Below are 19,026 nucleotides of genomic sequence, written 5' to 3'. Positions count from 1 at the left end.
AAAAAAATGAGAACTTGTTCTCTTTTTTTTCCTCCACGATTCTCTGCGTTTTTTTTGCTCGGCAGTTTTCCTATGGGAAACACTACAGTGGAGCATACACACGGCCGGTTTTCCCAACCAAAGCAGTCATGGCAGTTTTTCTGTCGGGAAAACCGGCTGCGTGTACACGGGGTGAAAAGCAACTGAGCAGGTTCTCGGTTTTGCCGGCAGAATTTCGACCGCCGGGAAAATCGTTTGTGTGTACGAGGCATGAGTATAAGGAGCCTTCACCCCAGTGACCATTACACTAATGTACTATGAGTTGTAGATAGAGCATTCATTTTTAGGGCTTCCCTGAGACCAGAAATGTATTTCAATGGTCCCTCTGGTAAAAAAAAAAGCTGAGAAAGGCTGCATTAGATTATTTAAAACAATACATTTTTTTTTCATGAATATTTGAAGTTCAGTTTTAACTTACTGTTGCATTATGACATTAAATAAAGCAAAAAAAGTATATATTTTAATTATCTTTACCCTTGTTGACACCTTCGAAGCTTCACCTTTAGGCAGCTATCAGTATTTGCCTCACTGTCTTCCTGCAGTGGCATTCTGCTTTGTTTTACGTTCCTGCTTCCTTTTCTTTCTTATTCCCCATTCGCGCATCCCTTTTACAGCCACAATTTTTTATTTTTCTGATCTGTACATAGCTCTTCCATTCTGTACTATGTATAGCTGCATCTGTCTACCCCACCATTGCATGTCTGCTCTCACCACCACATCTTCTCATCTTCCTCGTTTTGTATGGGACGCGGCATTTCGCTACAAATCATTGGTGTGACTTGGACAGGAACTCTAGTAAACTGGGTCGCTCAGAGAGCCTGCGAGTTTACGAGCGCAAGCGTTCCCAGCGAGGCTCGGCTAAAGGCAAGCAGGCGCGCTCTCGCAGTGATGTGGATCTGGAGGCTGCAGCCCGAGCAAACGACTTGCAGCTCTCTTCAAGCAAATCCAGCTCTAAATCAGGCAACTTCACGTAGGTTTAGAGGACTATGTACCTCGACATATGGACTGACTTTCCTGGTTATTTCTAATAGCGTTTAAAGTCCAACAATAATGTTTGTATGGTTTCTAGTGTACTTGATGCTTATACGCTGCCAATAGAGACGTTTTTACCCTAGTAGCAAGCTTTCAAAGCTCTTTTATGCAGTATTGTTATTACAAGTTCATGATAATGCTGAGGTTGAACTCCAAAATGGCTGCCTGCAAGTTGTATGAGTGACAGGTACTCTTTTAGGAGGTAACTTTAACCAGAGATGCTTTTCCTTATTTGTGGTTTTGCCCCGGTTGTCAGATGGCCATCTTCTTAAGACTCCAGTTCTCATTTTGATATTATTTTACAATCTGAAAAGAATGAAAGTTCTAACAATATGGACATCTCATAATTCTGTGGTCCTAATGCACAAATGGTGCCCTCTGGTCTAGACTATTTTCTTTTCCCTCTTGCAACCAGCGATAATGTCGGGTAGGTCTGAGTTTTTTCACTTTCTATGTTGTGCATGAGCTATCTGAATTTATACAGCACATGCAAATAAATTCAAAGTTTGCTCACCATGCTTTACTAAGATGATTTGATGCTGCAAAACACAGATGTGTTTAATAAAGTAATACAGAGAGCAATAAACTGTAGTAACCAATCAGATTGCAGTTTAGCTGTGTCCAGCCGGTCAAAAATGGATTCCGAATGGCTACATATGAGCTGGGTGGGCAGACGGGCAACATGAGCTGGGTGGGCAGACGGGCAACATGAGCTGGGTGGGCAGACGGGCAACATGAGCTGGGTGGGCAGACGGGCAACATGAGCTGGGTGGGCAGACGGGCAACATGAGCTGGGTGGGCAGACGGGCAACATGAGCTGGGTGGGCAGACGGGCAACATGAGCTGGGTGGGCAGACGGGCAACATGAGCTGGGTGGGCAGACGGGCAACATGAGCTGGGTGGGCAGACGGGCAACATGAGCTGGGTGGGCAGACGGGCAACATGAGCTGGGTGGGCAGACGGGCAACATGAGCTGGGTGGGCAGACGGGCAACATGAGCTGGGTGGTCAGACGGGCAACATGAGCTGGGTGGTCAGACGGGCAACATGAGCTGGGTGGTCAGACGGGCAACATGAGCTGGGTGGGCAGACGGGCAACATGAGCTGGGTGGGCAGACGGGCAACATGAGCTGGGTGGGCAGACGGGCAACATGAGATGGGTGGGCAGACAGGCACAGACATGAGATGGGCAAGCAGTCAGATATGCGATATGATACAAAGCAATTTTTGACATTGGTAGACCGATGTACAGACAGATGTTTGAGGTGAGTAGACAGACAGAGACACGTGATATGGGTAGAACGACAAACGTATATGAGATGGGCAGACAGTCAACCAGACATGTGAGATGGGTAGACAAACAGATATTTGAGATAAACATAGACTGTCGGACAAATGAGATGGGTAGACAGACGTATGGGTTTGGTTGACGGACGGACGTATGGGTTTGGTTGACGGACGGACATATGGGTTTGGTTGACGGACGGACGTATGAGTTTGGTTGGACGGACTTATGGGTTTGGGTGGACGGACGGACTTATGGGTTTGGGTGGACGGACGTATAATATTTGGATGGAAAGACATAAAAGATGATCAAGCAGACATATATTTTTTTTTTTGTAAAATCTTTATTTGTGGACGGCATGATATTACATCACAACATGTGTTGTCATAAGCATCTCACAGCAGACAATAGGCCATCCATTTTTCATATTTACCAACAAAACAGAAATGCAGAAAGAAACAAGAAACAAAAAAAAGGAAAAAGAAAAACAGGGGGGGCACATAGTCTCCCCAGGACTTGGTGGCTTTACATTTATCACCAACTAACTGGGGAACCAGGTAGCGGTCCCAAGACGAGGGCCACCTTCCCCATACAGTACCCATAAGTTTGTGGCTTAGAATATAGAGGTGGCACGCAATCATCTAACCATATAATACAAGAGGGGGGGTTCCCCGGCAGCCCAGGGGGGGGCCAGGGACCGGAGGCTGACCCGACCGATCCGACGGACAACAATTAAACCACTTACACTGTGCAAGTTATGGGGGAGAGCCGGCCGGGCGCGCACGAAAGAAGGGGGGCCTCCAAGGGCCTCCAACTTACCTTCCTCCCCGCAGCAACCCACACCGACCCCCACCGCAATCGACAGGCCAGCCCCGGGGCGGCAAACCAAGTGCCCAACCTCAGGGGAGGTCAGGCTGCCCCCCGGGGGCCGGTCGCCGAGTCCGTCCGACCAGCCAGGGCCCCCAGCACCCGCCCCCCCCCAGCCCACCAGCCACCAGGGCCCCCAGTGTCAACACAACGTCCCTAGGACCCAAAGGGGGGACCAGAGGGGAAAAAGGGGAGACAAGGGGAAAGACAGGGAGCCAAGGCAGGGAAAGGAAAAGAGAAAAGGGAAAGAAGTAGAATTAGAAGGAACGTACCTGAGACCAGACGTCCAGCTCCTCCCCCGCGCCACTAGCCACCTCCTCCACGTACTGATGACCACTAAAAAATAAACGACACTCAAGAAGTGCAAAGCAGCTCAGCCAAAGGCAGGGCTGCAGGTTATGGGGCCCGAGGTCTTTGCTTAAGGGAGGGGTCTGCTAACTCCAACAATGCCACGTCCAAGCTGGAGGAGACAGGTCTCGAGTCCAAGAAATACGTCGTCCAGGCTGACCAAGTGCTCGAGTAGCGCTCCCGGGTTTTCCTACATGTGGCAATCCAGTCCTCCGCCTCCCTTATCTCATCAACCTTGCGAACCCATTCCTCCCTGCTGGGAACCTGTGGGCGTTTCCAATAAATTGGAAGTAGCCGTTTTGCTGCGTTCAAAAGATGGGGCAGCAAACTGCGTTTATACTGGCTCGCCGGCATGGGAGGAATGTGCAACAGAAAGTGAGTCGGGGAGAAAGGGACGTCCAGATCCAGTATGTCCTTGATCTGGGACTGTACATCCAACCAGAAAGGCCTTATCACTGGACAGTCCCACCAGATGTGTAAGAGCGTACCCCTATGGCCGCAGCCCCTCCAGCACCTGTCAGACACTGAAGGGTAAATCCTAGCCAAGTCCGCAGGCACCCGGTACCAACGCGACAGCAGTTTATAGTTTGTTTCTTGGGTCTTGGAGTCAATGGAGCTAGATCGGGTGAATTGGTATAATTGCGTCAGCTGGCCGGGGGTAAAAGTCGTGTCCAAGTCTCGTTCCCAGATCCGGACAAAAGTGGGCTTCCGCGCGGGGGTCGCAAGGCTAAGCAGGCGGTAGAGTTCAGAGATCATGTGGGGAATCGGCTCCTCTTCAATAAAGAGGCGTTCAAAAGCTGTGAGTGTAGAGGTGTCCCTGATCAAGTCCCCGTGGGTCTCAAAAAAGTGGTGAAGCTGTCTGTAGCGCCAGAAGTCCATGGGAAAGGACCCATGCCTCCCCCTAAGCGTCTCTAGGGGCAGAAGCTTACCGTCTCGTAACAATTTACCACAGCTAGCATTACTGTCGTCCACCCATGACCCGAAGAAACCCGCCTGCTCCCCCGGTGGGAACCACAGGAAACCGCCCAATGGGGCCAGAGAGGACACGGGAGGGGCCAACGCCAACCTAGCATTGAGCCGGTCCCAGATCCTCAAAGTCTGGGCCGTCAGTGGGGAGACCGCGTCCGACAATCCCCTATCCCCCCGGGACAGCCAAGGGGCGTAAGAGAGGTTCCTACCCGCCATGCACTTTTCCATGGGAACCCAAACCTTGTTGGCAGCGTGAAAACGCCAATTGAGTATTCGCTGTAGAATAATCGCCCTATGGTATCTCTGAATATCAGGGAGTCCTAGGCCCCCCACCTCCCTCGGGCGTGTAAGCAACCGAAGCGCAATTCTCGGTTTCCGGTCATTCCAAATAAATTTAGAAATCAGGCTGGACACCTGAGTGAAAAAAACCTTAGGAAGGGACATGGGCAGCATCTGCATAAAAAACAGGATACGCGGTAGGATATTCATCTTCACTACAGCCAACCTCCCCAGCCAGGTAAAGGCCGTCTTAGTCCAAGTGGCCAGGTCATTTTTCACTGTGGCTAACAAGGGGGGGAAGTTGGCTGCGTAAAGGGTATCCCACCTATCCGTCAATTGGACACCTAGATATTTCAGGGAGGACTTTGCCCAAGAGAACGGGAAAGCAGTCCGTAGCCGGTCAGCTAGTGAGGACGAGATCTGGATAGGGAGTATTTCAGACTTTGAATAATTGACCTTAAAATTTGAAAGGGATCCAAAATGGTTGATTTCACGTAGCAGATTTGGCAACGAGATCAGGGGCTCCGTCAAGTGAAACAGCACATCGTCAGCATACGCCGATAGCTTATGCTCAGTGTGGCCCACCGTCAGTCCTTTGATGTCGACATTTGCCCGAACGGTGCGCAAGAAAGGCTCAAGCACCAGGGCAAACAAGATGGGTGACAGCGGACACCCCTGCCTCGTGCCATTTCTGATCGGGAATCTTTGGGAAAGGAATCCATTAACCTTCACCTGGGCACTTGGGTCCGAGTACAGCGCCATAATCCAAGTCAGCATATGTGTACGGAGACCCATAGTCTCCAGCACAGCCTGAAGATAGCTCCAATCCACCCGATCGAAAGCCTTCTCCGCATCTGTGGAGAGGATAAGATACGGGGGAGAATCGGCGGTGACACGTGCCCAGTGGATGAGCTGAATTGCTCTGACAGAGTTGTCCCGGGCCTCCCGGCCCGCGACAAACCCCGTCTGGTCAGGGTGAACAATTAACGGGATCAGGTGTTTCAGTCTGGTGGCGAGAATCTTTGCTAGGATTTTAACATCCACATTCAGGAGGGATATGGGTCTGTAACTTTGGGGCTGAGTCGGGTCCTTCCCCTCCTTAGGGATGACTGAAATATGGGCTAACAACGCTTCACTGGGGATGGCACTGCCTTCTGCTATGGAGTTGAAATAAACACACATCGACCCAGACAGCAGTGGCAGGAATCTTTTATAGTAGGCTTTGGAGAATCCGTCGGGGCCGGGGCTCTTGCCATTGGGCAGAGACTTCACCGTAGCCTCTATCTCCGCTGGGGTGATAGGGGATTCTAACTGGGTGGCCTGTTCGTCCGTCAGCGAGGGGAGGCCAGACGCCGTCAGGTAGTCACGTACGTCAGCGAGTCTCGAGTCATCTGTCCCGGGGGGGCGCGTCGAACCCAGGTCATACAGGGAGGCATAATATTCACGGAACCCAGAGGCTATTTGGGAGGACCTGACCAGCAGACATATATTTGATGGACGGGGACACAGAGTTGTGTGGTGGATGGACACAGATGCCATAAACTAATAAGATATAAAGGATAGACGGATTAAGTGGATGGAATGTATTCTTTGCTGTGTTTGTCTGCACAGGTCCCACTTTTGTAATAATAAAACATTTCTATTCCAGTCCTGAGCCTGGAGGGAGTGCAGATGGTCCGCCGTCCTTTCTGCTTCCCCAGTCTGAGGAGACTGAGCCGCGCGTTTTGGAGATCGAGAATGACCCCCCAAACTGGAGGGAACTCGTCCCCCCTGAAACACTCCTCAGGCTGACGAAAAGCGAAATCAAGCGGCAAGAGGTCATCAATGGTACGATACACCACAAACTTTTTATATTTCCTTGCTGGTTAATGGCTTGAGTAGATTGATACATAGCTCTACATGCTCCTACCATAATGGGTACCCATACACTTTATCAGAATTGGTTAGTTATCCAATGCCAGGGAGATATCTTTAGGATGTCTCTGGAACTCTATTTAGAAATAGATGATGTTCTACAGAATAATTGGTGGAACCATGAGCATATTTTTATACATTTTAGCATTAAGATTTTCTGTACAGAATAAAAGTGAATAAAATGCCTATAAAGTTACCAGTACTGTTACATAAGGGGCAAGCTAGCTATACCATGAGCTAGATCAGGGGTCCTCAAACTTTTTAAAGAGGGGGTCAGTTCACGGTCCCTCAGTCTGTTGGGGGCCAGACTATAGTTTTAAAAAAATATGAACCTATGCACACATCTTTTTTGAAGTGCAAAAAATCTGGAAAAACCAATACAATATTTAAAATATAGAATATAGAACAATTTTAATCAACATAAACGTGTTAGTATTTCACAGACTCCCCTCATCACAGAACCCCTCCCCAACACAGACCCCCCTCATCACAGAACCCCTCCCCAACACAGGCCACCCTCATCACAGAACCCCTCCCCAACACAGACTGCCCTCATCACGGAACCCCCTCATCACAGATTCCTCTCCATCACAGATCCCCCCCTATCAAAGATGCCCCCCAACACAAACTTCTCTCCATCATAAAAGCCCCTAATAACTGACCCCCATCACAAAACCCCCAATAACTGACCCTCATCACAAAGCCCCCCAACACAAACTCCTCTATATCACAAAGCCCCCAATAACAGACCCCCACCACAAACTCGTCCCCATCATAAAGCCCCCATAACAGATCCTTCCCATCATAAAGCCCCCCAACACAAACTCCTCTATATCACAAAGCCCAGAATAACAGACCCCCTCACTATCACAGACCCCCATATCAGGTCCCCTCATAGCAGACCCCCCCCATCACAGACTCTCCCCATCACAAAGCCCACCCAACACAAACTCCTCTCCTCACATAGCCTCCCATAACAGACTCCCCCCATCACAGATCTCCCCCATTGATATTACTCTGCTGCCCCTTCTATAACACCCCAGCACTCTGCCTCTCTGCTACCTCAATCACACAAGATGCAAAGTATGGCAGGTCCGGACAAAGAGCGGGACTTTGCTAGTGAAAGGCAGGTGTTTGGTTGCTGAAACCGCCCTGCTGCTTAAGGCCTCATTCACACGAGGCGGACTCCGTCCGCTGAGCCGGCGAATGACAAGCTCCTCTCTGCTCACTGAGCGGGGAGGGGCTTGTCGGGCACCGCTGTGTCCTATGGAGCGATCTGATGAAAACGGCCATGGACGGATGGGAACGTGCCCCCCATACGTCTGTTTTTAGCGGATCGGAGAGGGTTGGATGTCAGCGGAGACATGTCTCCGCTGACATCTGACGCTCCATAGGGATGCATGGAGCGGCCGTTCAGGTCCGCCGTCAAAACTGACAGGCGGACCCGAACGGTCCGTCCGTGTGAATGAGGCCTTACTCAAAAGACCCATCTTTTGACCTTTTGTCCGGACCTGTTGTGTTTCTCATCTTGTGTGATAAAAAGGTAGCAGAGGGAGGGGGATTGCTGCGATATTAAAGGGGCAGTCCGCGGGCCGGGTAAATCACACTGGCGGGCTGGAGTTTGAGGACCCACAAGCTCTAGCTGAGTCTTTACAGTATAGGTTCTAGCTAGAGCTGTTGGAATTTGGCTGGAAATGTATTGGATGCTTTTTTGTCACCCTTCTGATTTTCTTCTTTTCCCTTGTCTTCTGCAGAACTGCTATTCACAGAGCACGCTCATGTTAGGATGTTGCGTGTCCTCCATGACATCTTCTACCTTCCCATGTTGAATTCCTGGATACCCAACATGGAGCTGGAAAATATCTTCCCCAGTCTGGATGACCTCATAGATGCTCATGGTAAGACTGTCCACCCCCTTCACTCTTTTATCTATCTCTACCATTCCCTTTTACTCATTGTGATCTGTATCCGTCACACTAGCCTTGTTCCTGGATAACTTGAAAAAGCTGCGTCAGGAGAACAACTCCGTAATCCAGGAGATCGGGGACACGTTGCTACAGCGGGTGAGTAATGAGCCTTCCTCTGCCCCTCCACATCAGTATGTTGTAGCTGTCATTGAAAACATAAGCATGACTCCCCACTGCCGATGAGCTTAGCACCCAATTAGTATAGGCAGTCCATGGACGATTTGATCTTTCTGATTCTACCGGTGGGGGGAAACTGGGAGCCTTCCTGGCTGGCAGAACACAATGATTACTGCTGACAGCTATAGCTTCTGGGGGTAATCACATGCCAAAAATCCGAGAGGCTGGTTGTACCCAAGTTGATCGATGGATCGACTTGGGTATAATCAGCCTGCCCATACATGTATCAAAATTTGGATGGTCCCCGCTGGACTGGCTAAATTTCAAACCATGTATGATCGGCTTAAAGTGGTTGTAAAGGCAGAAGATTTTTTATCTTAATGCATTCTGGGGTTATCCATTCAGACACGGAGCCCTGACCTGGCCCCACCCCCTCTCTCCCCTGATTGGCTAGTTGACTCTGATTGACAGCAGCGGCAGCCAATGGCGCCACTGCTGTGTCTCAGCCAATCAGGAGGGAGAATCTCGGACGGATGAGACAGTCCTGAACAGAAAGGGACCTCAGGTAAGTGTGACGGGGGCTGCTGCACACAGAGTGCATTAGGATAAAAACCTTCTGCCTTTACAACCACTTTAACTTTCTAATGAATTCCACATTTTTGGAACGATTAGAACTCTGATCAGTCTGAAGAATAGCTGGTTATTAAGTAGCAGTGCCGGTAAGCCAGCTGCCATGTCCTTAACAACCAATGACTCATGAGCTGTCAGCGTGCCCCCCCCCCCCAATGCATCCTTTGGGTTTGGAATGAATTTAAGGGGAACTTAACACCAAAGTCATGAGAAAAATGATGTGGACCCTTATCCAAGCCTGCCGCCCGGCAGACCAGGAAAGGGGGGGCAGGATGAGCGCGCCACCCCCCTCTCCTGAACCATAGCAGGACACATGCCCCCAGATCACAGGCCCCCCATGTGAATGAGTATGGGGTATGGTTCAGGAGGAAAGGCACTCACTCGTCATCCGAATAACCCAGAAATTCAGATACATTTATATTCAGACCAAAACTACCCGTATTTATCGGCGTATAACACGCACCCTAACTTTAGGAGGGAAGTTTCAGGGGGAAAAAACTCTCCACGGCCCCCTGCGTATAACACGCAGGTACAGGTTACCCTCTATTTTCAGGGTAAAAAAGTGAGTGTTATTCGCCAATAAATACAGTAATTGCTCGTGTCTAAAGGGCATCCCAATTATTGGAAGAGGTGCCAAAAAAGGCAGGCAGAGGACAACTAGTATTCCTTATTACCTGTGATCTCCCTTCAGGTGATCTTTTCCTATCACTGAATTACCATGCCTTGTGCACTGTGTCACTGTGTGGAGGCAGAAGTATCTTCGTAGAAGCAGGGCTTTGCTTCCTCGTGTCAGAACCTCCAGCAAGGCGAACTGTAAGCAGTACAGCAGTGGCACCACCAAATCTCACTCCGTGTCTCCTAAAACTGATGGGGATGAGAGTCAGAGGCAGCAGTAGTGCCTTAGATCTCACACCGCAGCTATACAACCATAAGGCTACAGTACAGGAGTGCCTAGGCACACTCGCATACCAGGAAATGCCCTGTAATTTTCAGGACGAATTCAGGACAACATTTTTCGATTTTTCAGGGTGCTCCTTTGGTACAATTTTTACATTTATGGATGTTCCATATAAATTGCAAATCTTCATTTTTATAGCATGATTTCTTGGCTGGAGAACTGTAGCCCCACTGCAAGGGATTATTTATTTGCCCATAGTTGAGCCTTCAGCTTTAACAGCTGCAAGGCTACAGATCGTTGCTTAGCGAGGGTTAGGAAACCTGGCAACCTTCAATTGTCCACCCCCCCCCTCGAAGAGCGGAAACTGAGAGATGTTTTAATTGTCTGGGGAAGATTCCAAGACAACCTGTTTATATGAATATATACGCTAAATGGTTCTCAGCGCCTGGGGAATGCAAAAGCAGCTGACGTAAGCTTCATTTACTTATCCGAGACCCGTCATTTTCTTCTTCTACCAGTTTGATGGCACAGAGGGACAATGGTTTCAGAAGATCTCTTCGAGGTTCTGTAGCCGACAGCCATTTGCCCTGGAACAGCTGAAACAGAAGCAGAAGAAAGACCCCAGATTCACACAGTTTATTCAGGTAAGCCACTTATTGCTTATTTAACTCTAGAAGACCACTCCTAAAGTGGATGTAAACCTCAGACATGAAATATGAACAAATAATATCCCTCCATAGCGTTTACTTGTCTTAATCCAGAGCATTAGGTGTCATATCTGTCTGTCATGCACTGCTCCTCTATTAGCATGAATCACTTCCAGGGGCGGACTGCCAACTCATGGGGCCCCCCGGGCAATAGAAGATTATGGGGCAGCTGGGCTTACAGATGGCCACCACGCTAGGAGGCAGTGCAGAGGTGGGGCAGCTAAAATCTTAGGATTTTCATATCAAAAGCATGTCGGTATCAGACATATCGGGGACAGATGTAAAAGAAAAAACACAGATTTTTACATACTGTCCCTGGTTTTACTGAGCGTGGCAACCCTGATGGGGCCCCCTAGTGGCATGGGGCCCTCGGGCAGTGCCTGAGTGCCTCAATGGTCAGTCCGCCCCTGATCACTTCTGTGCAGTTTTCTTCCTGATTGTGTGGATGTTTGTCATACCTGCACAGTGAACATTTTTTTGAAGGGTATGAGGAAATCGACTTTCTTTATTGTATTTTACGGGACACAGAGCAGCCATAGTAATTACTATGTGGGTTGTATACCACCAATAGGTGATGGACACTGGTACATTTAAAAAAAAACAGGAAGTCCCCCTCTATATAACCCCTCTCATACAGGGAGTACCTTAGTTTTTTCGCCAGTGTCTTAGTAGCTATTGCTGTAGCCATTGCTGTCCTGGTAGCAGCTATAAAATAAGGGTTCCTCTCCCTTGGACCTGTATAGCACCCTGCTGAATCAAACTTTTGGTATGATAAATGTAACCAAGGTGTCAGATCCCAGGGTCCAACCCTCATAAGAGGAGCGTTACAGGCTAAAAAAATTGGTCTTCTCTCACAAGGCTCAGGTACCATTCACTTTGGTTTTTATATAGCACTTTGAATGGATCCAATAATATGGCATTGCCCCGTGATCCTGCCTGGAATCTTTAAAATGCGGTCACGGTTATTGTTGCGCTAAAGTAGAGCTCCGCTAAAGATTACTGGCAGGATCACGGGGCTATGCCATATTATTGGATCCATTCAAAGTGCTATATAAAAGCCAAAGTGAATGGTACCCGAGCCTTGTGGGAGAAGACCGAGGTTTTAGCCTGTAAAGCTCCTCTCTTGAGGGTTGGACCCTGGGATCTGACACCTTCAGGGCTGTCTTAATGAGAGGGCACACCTGGGCACTGCCCAGGGGCCCCAGCTGCATGGGGGCCCCTGCACTTTCCCCAAAGCAGCTGGTCCTTGAGCCCACGCTGCCCCGAAATTGGGGCCCCCATGATGGCCCCAAGAGTGATAGATACACAGGGGAGGCATTCTGCCTCCTACCTACTTGATGTCTGTTTACCTGCACTGTCATCATTGTAGGGGCCCCAGAGCATTACTTTGCTCAGGGGCCCATGATGCTATTAAGACGGCCCTGGACACCTTGGTTACATTTATCATACCAAAAGTTTGTTTCAGCAGGGTGCTATACAGGTCCAAGGGAGAGGAACCCTTATTTTTTAGCTGCTACCAGGACAGCAATAGAGAGGCAATAGGCACACCTCATGTGATAGCTGCCCAAAGTATGGTTTCCCCTCACTTTGAGGAGTTTGCCATTTACTTCCTGTTGTGTCTCTGGGAGAGGAAGTGAATTAAAAGGTCAATGATGGGGTCACGGACAGGAATACCAAACCGCTAAAGGGTATCCTCACCTGTGTCAGTCGGATACCATTATTCTCAGGGACAGGACACATAGTCCATTGGGAACATCTCCAGAATTATAATAGGATGTGTGCTTTTAAATGTAATGATGTATTGTTTGACCACACTGCTTTCAAAGAGATGAATAGGTGAGGAGCTTGGGTCGACGGCACCTATCTCTGTACCAGGCACAATTGCATTACAGACACAAACACATTCAGGTAGAGTTAGGCCGGGTTATCAGTAGATAAGTCGACCTAACTCAGAATCTACGCCGACTTATGTTTAAGCGTATGCTCAAACAGAGATACGCTTAAACATATCTAAGATAAGACGGCTTGCGCCGTCCTATCTTGGGTTGCAATTTTTCGGCCATAAAGACTAGGTGGCGCTTCCATTGCGGTCGGTGTAGAATATGTAAATGAGTTGATACGCCGATTCACGAACGTACGCCCGGCCGCCGCAGTAGTTTTACGCCGCTTCCGTAAGGCATTAGCAGGCCTAAAGTTATTCCATCTATTAGGTGGAATAACAATGTTAAAGTATGGCCGCCGTTCCCGCCGCGAGATTCGAATTTTTTATGTCGTTTGCGTAAGTCGTCCGCGAATCGGGATTTACGTCGTTTACGTCCACGTCAAAATCAATAGGCCCGTGCGGTGTACTTGGCTGCGATGCACACTGGGAAATGTAGGCGCCCGGCGCATGCGCATTAAAAAAAAACGTAAAAAACGTGAGGTCAAGCCTCATTGCCATCAAACACGCCCCCCTCCAAGACATTTGAATTCAGCGCCCTTATGCCCGCCCGCTTTAGGCTACGCCGCCGTATATTAGCAGGCAAGTACATTGAGAATGATGTACTTGCCTAGCTAGCTTACGGCGGCGTAGCCTAAACACGCTAAGCTACGCCGCCGTAACTGTAGGCTCTTGTACCTGAATCTACCTAATTGTACATTATATAATACTGTAATAGAATGGATTATTGGATTTTTCAAACATTTTAACTCGGTTCTCACTGGGGATTTCCGTCAGGCAGGGAGGGAGAGGGGGGAGAGAAGACGGCACATTACATGGTAAGACCTACTCTGAAAATAAGCCCTACTGTGTCTTTTTTTGCCAAAATTAATATACAAACCAGGCTTATTTTCTGGGAAACATGGTAGTGTCAACAATCTGCACATCGCTTTACAAAATAAAGGGAGACCGTGTAGTTACAATAGAATTCAATACAAGAGGGGTCAGAGGGCCCTGGTCGTGAGAGCTTACAATCTAATTAGTCTAACCTGTTCTTTTCCTCGTTGTCTTCAGGAGGCAGAGAGCCATCCTCAATGTCGCCGGTTACAATTAAAGGATATTATCCCCTTTGAGATGCAGAGACTGACCAAATACCCCCTACTACTGCAGAATATCGCAAACCTCACCGGTAAGTGCCTCTCTCCTACCCCATCTACATAAGAAATGTACTACAGGTTTAGGAATTTCCCTGCTGGACACCCCACTGGTCTACCATGCCTTTCTGGACCTGACATTAAAATGGACACTTACAGTAGCATCAACCACTGCTGTGAGTACAAGTAAAGAAAAGTCTATTTTGACCAAAATAATAGCTTCCAAACTCTATAATGTGACCCAAAGCCTAGGCAGAGGTCATTGAGTGCCAGGAGCATTGAGGGTGTTCCATGTTATTGGCAGCTGAAGAGAGAATCTGTTGTTTTCAGACAGGCAGACTGTGTCTAGTACAGGGGTCTCAAAACTTTAAAAGCCAGTTTACTGTCCTTCAAATTTTAGTGGGCCTGGACTGTGGTCAGTGGGAGTAAACCATGCCCCATCATTGGTGACAGTGGGATGAATTGTGCCCCATCTTTGGTGTCAGTGGGAGAAATGGTGTCCCATTGTTGTTGTCAGTGGGAGAAATGGTGTCCCATCATTGGTGTCAGTGGGAGAAATGGTGTCCCATCATTGGTGTCAGTGGGAGAAATGGTGTCCCATCATTGGTGTCAGTGGGAGAAATGGTGTCCCATCGTTCGTGTCAGTGGGAGGAATAGTGTCCCATATTTGATGTCAGTTGGAAGAATACTGTCCCGTTGTTGGTGTCAGTGTGAGGAATATTGCCCTATTGTTGGTGTCACTGGAAAAATTAGTCCCTTTTTGTTGGTGTCAGTGGGAGAAGTAGTGCCCCATCTTTGGTGTCAGTGGGGGGGGAATAGTGTCCCATCATTGGTATCAGTTGGAGGAATAGTGTCCCATCATTGGTTTTAGCGGAAGGAATAGTGTCCCATCATTGGTATCAGTGGGAGGAATAATGCCACACCCTTGGTCAGTGCCATTCATCAGTGCAGTCTCACCAGTGCCTCCTGATCAGTGCCCACCAGTGCCACCTATCAGTAACACCTCTTCGTGCCGCCTATCAGTGCCTTCTTATTAGACCCCACCAGTGCCGCCTCTCAGTGCCGCCTCTCAGTGCCACCCATCAGTGCAGTCTCACCAGTACCTCCGGATCAGTGCCAACCAGTGCCACCTCATCAGTTCTGCCTATCAGTAACACCTCTCTGTGCTGCCTATCAGTGCCCATCAGTGCCTCCTTATTAGTGCCCACCAGTCCCGCCTCTCTGTGCCACCCATAAGTGCAGTCTCTCACTAGTGCCTCCTGATCAGTGCCCATCAGTGCCTCCTGATCGGTGCCCACCAGTGCCACCTATCAGTAACACCTCTCCGTGCCGCCTATCAGTGCCCACCAGTGCCGCCTCTCTGTGCCGCCTATAAGTGCCACCCATCAGTGAAGTCTCACCAGTGCCTCCTGATCATTGCCCAACAGTGCCACCTTATCAGTGCCCATCGGTGAAGGAGAAAAATTACCTGTTTGCAAAATTGTATAACAAAATAAAATATAAAAACATTTTTTTTATTTTATTTTTTACGTTTTCGGTCTTTTTTTTTTTTTTTTAGCAAAAAATAAAAAACCCTGTAGTGATTAAATACCACCAAAAAAATGATAAACTTTCATATGGGTACATTGTTGCATGACTGCGTAATTGTCATTCAAGTGAGTGAGAGCGCCGAAAGCTGAAAATTGGCCTGGGCAGGAAGGGGGTGTAAGTGCCCAGTAAACAAGTGGTTAATATTTCCATGAGTCAGATATTTTATTTATTTATTTTTGAATTTGGGATCAGTGACGTTCTGTTCTACCAAAGATAAAGACGATGCGATTAAAAAAAAAAAAGTTTTAATTCTACAAAAACGTGAAGAATGAGTGAGCTGCGGCAGAGATTGGTCCCCACCGTTACATTATCACTTCAAAGCCACTAATCATTACTGACAGCCAATTACAAGAGCAGGCTGCTGGAAAGGTACCTGTTACTTTAGTTTTGTTCCCGGCGCGCTGAAGACGCCATGCTTGATTTTCTACAGGAAGGCTGAGCTCGGGAGGGACGGAGCTTTCCACCCACATTTTTACTTTGCAACTCTGTAGAAAGAAAGGACCTTTCTGTTTGGACTGGATTGGGTTCCCATATGGGCAAGCTTGCCAGACGTCACTTTAACCACTTGCTTGCTGGGCACATATACCCCCCTCCTGCCCGGGTGAAATTTCCGATTGCGGCACTGCGTCGCTTTAACTGACAACTGCGCGGTCGTGCGACGTGGCTCCCAAACAAAATTGGCGTCCTTTTTTCCCTACAAATAGAGCTTTATTTTGGTGGTATTTGATCACCTCTGCGGTTTTTATTTTTTGCGATATAAACAAAAAAAGAGCGACAATTTTGGAAAAAAAAAATTCAATATTTTTTACTTGTTGCTGTAATAAATAAAATAAAACTTTTTTTTTTCTCATGCCCCGTACACACCATCACTTTATGTGATGAAAAAAAATGACGTTTTTAAAAACGTCACTTTAATTGACTGTGTGTGGTAGAAAACGTCGTTTTATGTCTTGTAAAAAACGACCCAAAAAAATTGAAGCATGCTTCAATTTTATGTGTCGTTTTTCAAAAGTGCACTTTTTACTTCACAGAAATTGACCGTGTGTAGCAAAAAACGTCGTTTTCTAAGACGTTTTTTCATCCACGCATGCCCAGAAGCAAGCTTCAATGGTAAAACGTGGTGGAACGTAACCTCACTTTGCAAGATCATTGTGAGAAAAACGATGGTGTGTAGGCAACTTCGTCTTTGAAAATTGAAGTTTCAAAAACGTCGTTTTTTACTTCACAGAAAGTGTCGTTTTTTTTCATCACATAAAGTGATGGTGTGTACGCGGCATCAGTCTAGGCCGATACGTATTCTTCTACATATTTTTGGTTAAAAATAAAACGCAATAAGCGGCTGGTTTGCGCAAAATTTCCAGCGCCTACAAAATAGGGGACAGAATTATTATTTTTTTTTTTTTTACTAGTAATGGCGGCGATCTGCGATTTTTTTATTGGGACTGCGACATTATGGCGGACATATCGGACACCTTTGACACATTTTTGGCACCATTCACATTTATACTGCGATCGGTGCTATAAATATGCACTAATTACTGTATAAATGTGACTGGCAGGGAAGGGGTTAACACTAGGGGGTGAGGAAGGGGTTAAATGTGCATAGTGTTTCTAACTGTGGGGGAAGGGGACTGACTGGGGGAGGTGACCGATCTGTGTCCCTATGTACAAGAACATACCATTGGTCTCCTCTCCCTGACAGGACGTGGATCTGTGTGACACTTTTACACTCGGCAGCCCCCTGCTTCTCAATTCGGCCAGAACACTGACACTTTCACATTCCCGCTTCTGATTTCAAGGCAGGGGGCCCCATGCCTGAAGCTGTGTAAGGGGCCCCAACATTTCTGATGGCTTCCCAGGCTGTCAGTCACCGGCTCACTAAAGCGCTGGGCTGTGGAGGGGGCGGGAGAAGCCGGCTCAGACTCTCAGCGGCTTGCCGAGAGGCTGAGCCTGGTGCCAGTCCAGGCGTGTGGGTGGATCCCGACCTCATTGTCACGATCTTGCCTGACTGGCTCTGTAACGTCAGCAGACAGTGGACTTCAACCCGCCGTCTGCTGAAAATGCATCACAAGAGTGCAAAATGATCTGCACTCCCGTGATCCACAGGAGAAGTACAGCCAAAAGAGCTTTGGCTGTACTTCACCTTTTAACGTGCATTTAGAACACATTAAAGAAGTTTTTTTTTTTTTTTTTTTTTTTTCATAGTTCCTACTTTTCCCCAGGATACCAAGTGTATGCCGCGCTCTTTCTAAGTAGACTGGCCTCTGAGTTAGCAAGGTTGACGGTGCACCCTCTCCCCTCACTATTGTTTGACTGCTTTCAAAGAGATGAATAGGTAAGGAGATTGGGTTGACAGCACCTATCTCTGTACCAGGCACTTGTCCAAGACAAGCATCCTCCCTAGGTGTGCAGAAAGAGGGGAATAGTCAGCCAGACTGCCAGGATACAAGAATGGTACAGCACAGTGATGTGCCATCACTACATTGGCAGGGGCTTAACCACTTAAGGACCGGACCAATATGCTGCCTAAAGACCCAAGGTGTTTTTACAGTTCGGGACTGCGTCGATTTAACAGACAATTGCGCGGTCGTGCAACGTGGCTCCCAAACAAAATTGGCGTCCCTTTTTTCCCCACAAATAGAGCTTTCTTTTGGTGGTATTTGATCACCTCTGCGGTTTTTATTTTTTGCACTATAAACAAAAATAGAGCGACAATTTTGAAAAAAATGCAAATTTTTTACTTTTTGCTATAATAAATATCCCCCAAAAACATATATAAAAACATTTTTTTTCCTCAGTTTAGGCCGATACGTATTCTTCTACCTATTTTTGGTAAAAAAAAATCGCAATAAGCGTTTATCGATTGGTTTGCGCAAAATTTATAGCGTTTACAAAATAGGGGATAGTTTTATTGCATTTTTATTAATATTTTTTTTTTACTACTAATGGCGGCGATCAGCGATTTTTTTCGTGACTGCGACATTATGGCGGACACTTCGGACAATTTTGACACATTTTTGGGACCATTGTCATTTTCACAGCAAAAAATGCATTTAAATTGCATTCTTTATTGTGAAAATGACAGTTGCAGTTTGGGAGTTAACCACAAGGGGGCGCTGTAGGATTTAGTGTACACTTAGTGTGTGTTTACTACTGTAGGGGGGTGTGGCTGTAGGAATGACGTCATCGATCGAGTCTCCCCTATAAAGGGGATCACTCGATCGATGCAGCGCCATAGTGAAGCACGGGGAAGCCGTGTTTACATACGGCTCTCCCCGTTCTTCAGCTCCGGGGAGCGATCGCGACGGAGCGG

The 19,026-nt window shown here is 47.8% G+C and overlaps 1 protein-coding gene across 5 annotated transcripts in view; it reads left to right on the top strand.

The window, feature by feature from the left end:
• Positions 1–19,026, top strand: part of ARHGEF1 (Rho guanine nucleotide exchange factor 1) — a 191,090-nt gene that overhangs the window by 145,595 nt on the left and 26,469 nt on the right. For 4 of the 5 annotated variants that reach the window (XM_040327329.1, XM_040327332.1, XM_040327331.1 and 1 more), the window contains 6 exons: positions 827–1,009; positions 6,467–6,645; positions 8,487–8,630; positions 8,713–8,795; positions 10,863–10,988; positions 14,044–14,158. In XM_040327329.1, the coding sequence (XP_040183263.1) occupies positions 827–1,009; positions 6,467–6,645; positions 8,487–8,630; positions 8,713–8,795; positions 10,863–10,988; positions 14,044–14,158 (830 nt within the window). The remainder of the gene's footprint in view (positions 1–826; positions 1,010–6,466; positions 6,646–8,486; positions 8,631–8,712; positions 8,796–10,862; positions 10,989–14,043; positions 14,159–19,026) is intronic. The other variant, XM_040327333.1, reaches the window with a different exon arrangement.

Source organism: Rana temporaria, chromosome 10 (genome assembly GCF_905171775.1).
Source record: "Rana temporaria chromosome 10, aRanTem1.1, whole genome shotgun sequence".
NCBI classification, from domain to species: Eukaryota; Metazoa; Chordata; class Amphibia; order Anura; family Ranidae; genus Rana; species Rana temporaria.
Note: the sequence above shows the minus strand (reverse complement) of the source record. Positions and strands in the feature narration are given on the sequence as shown.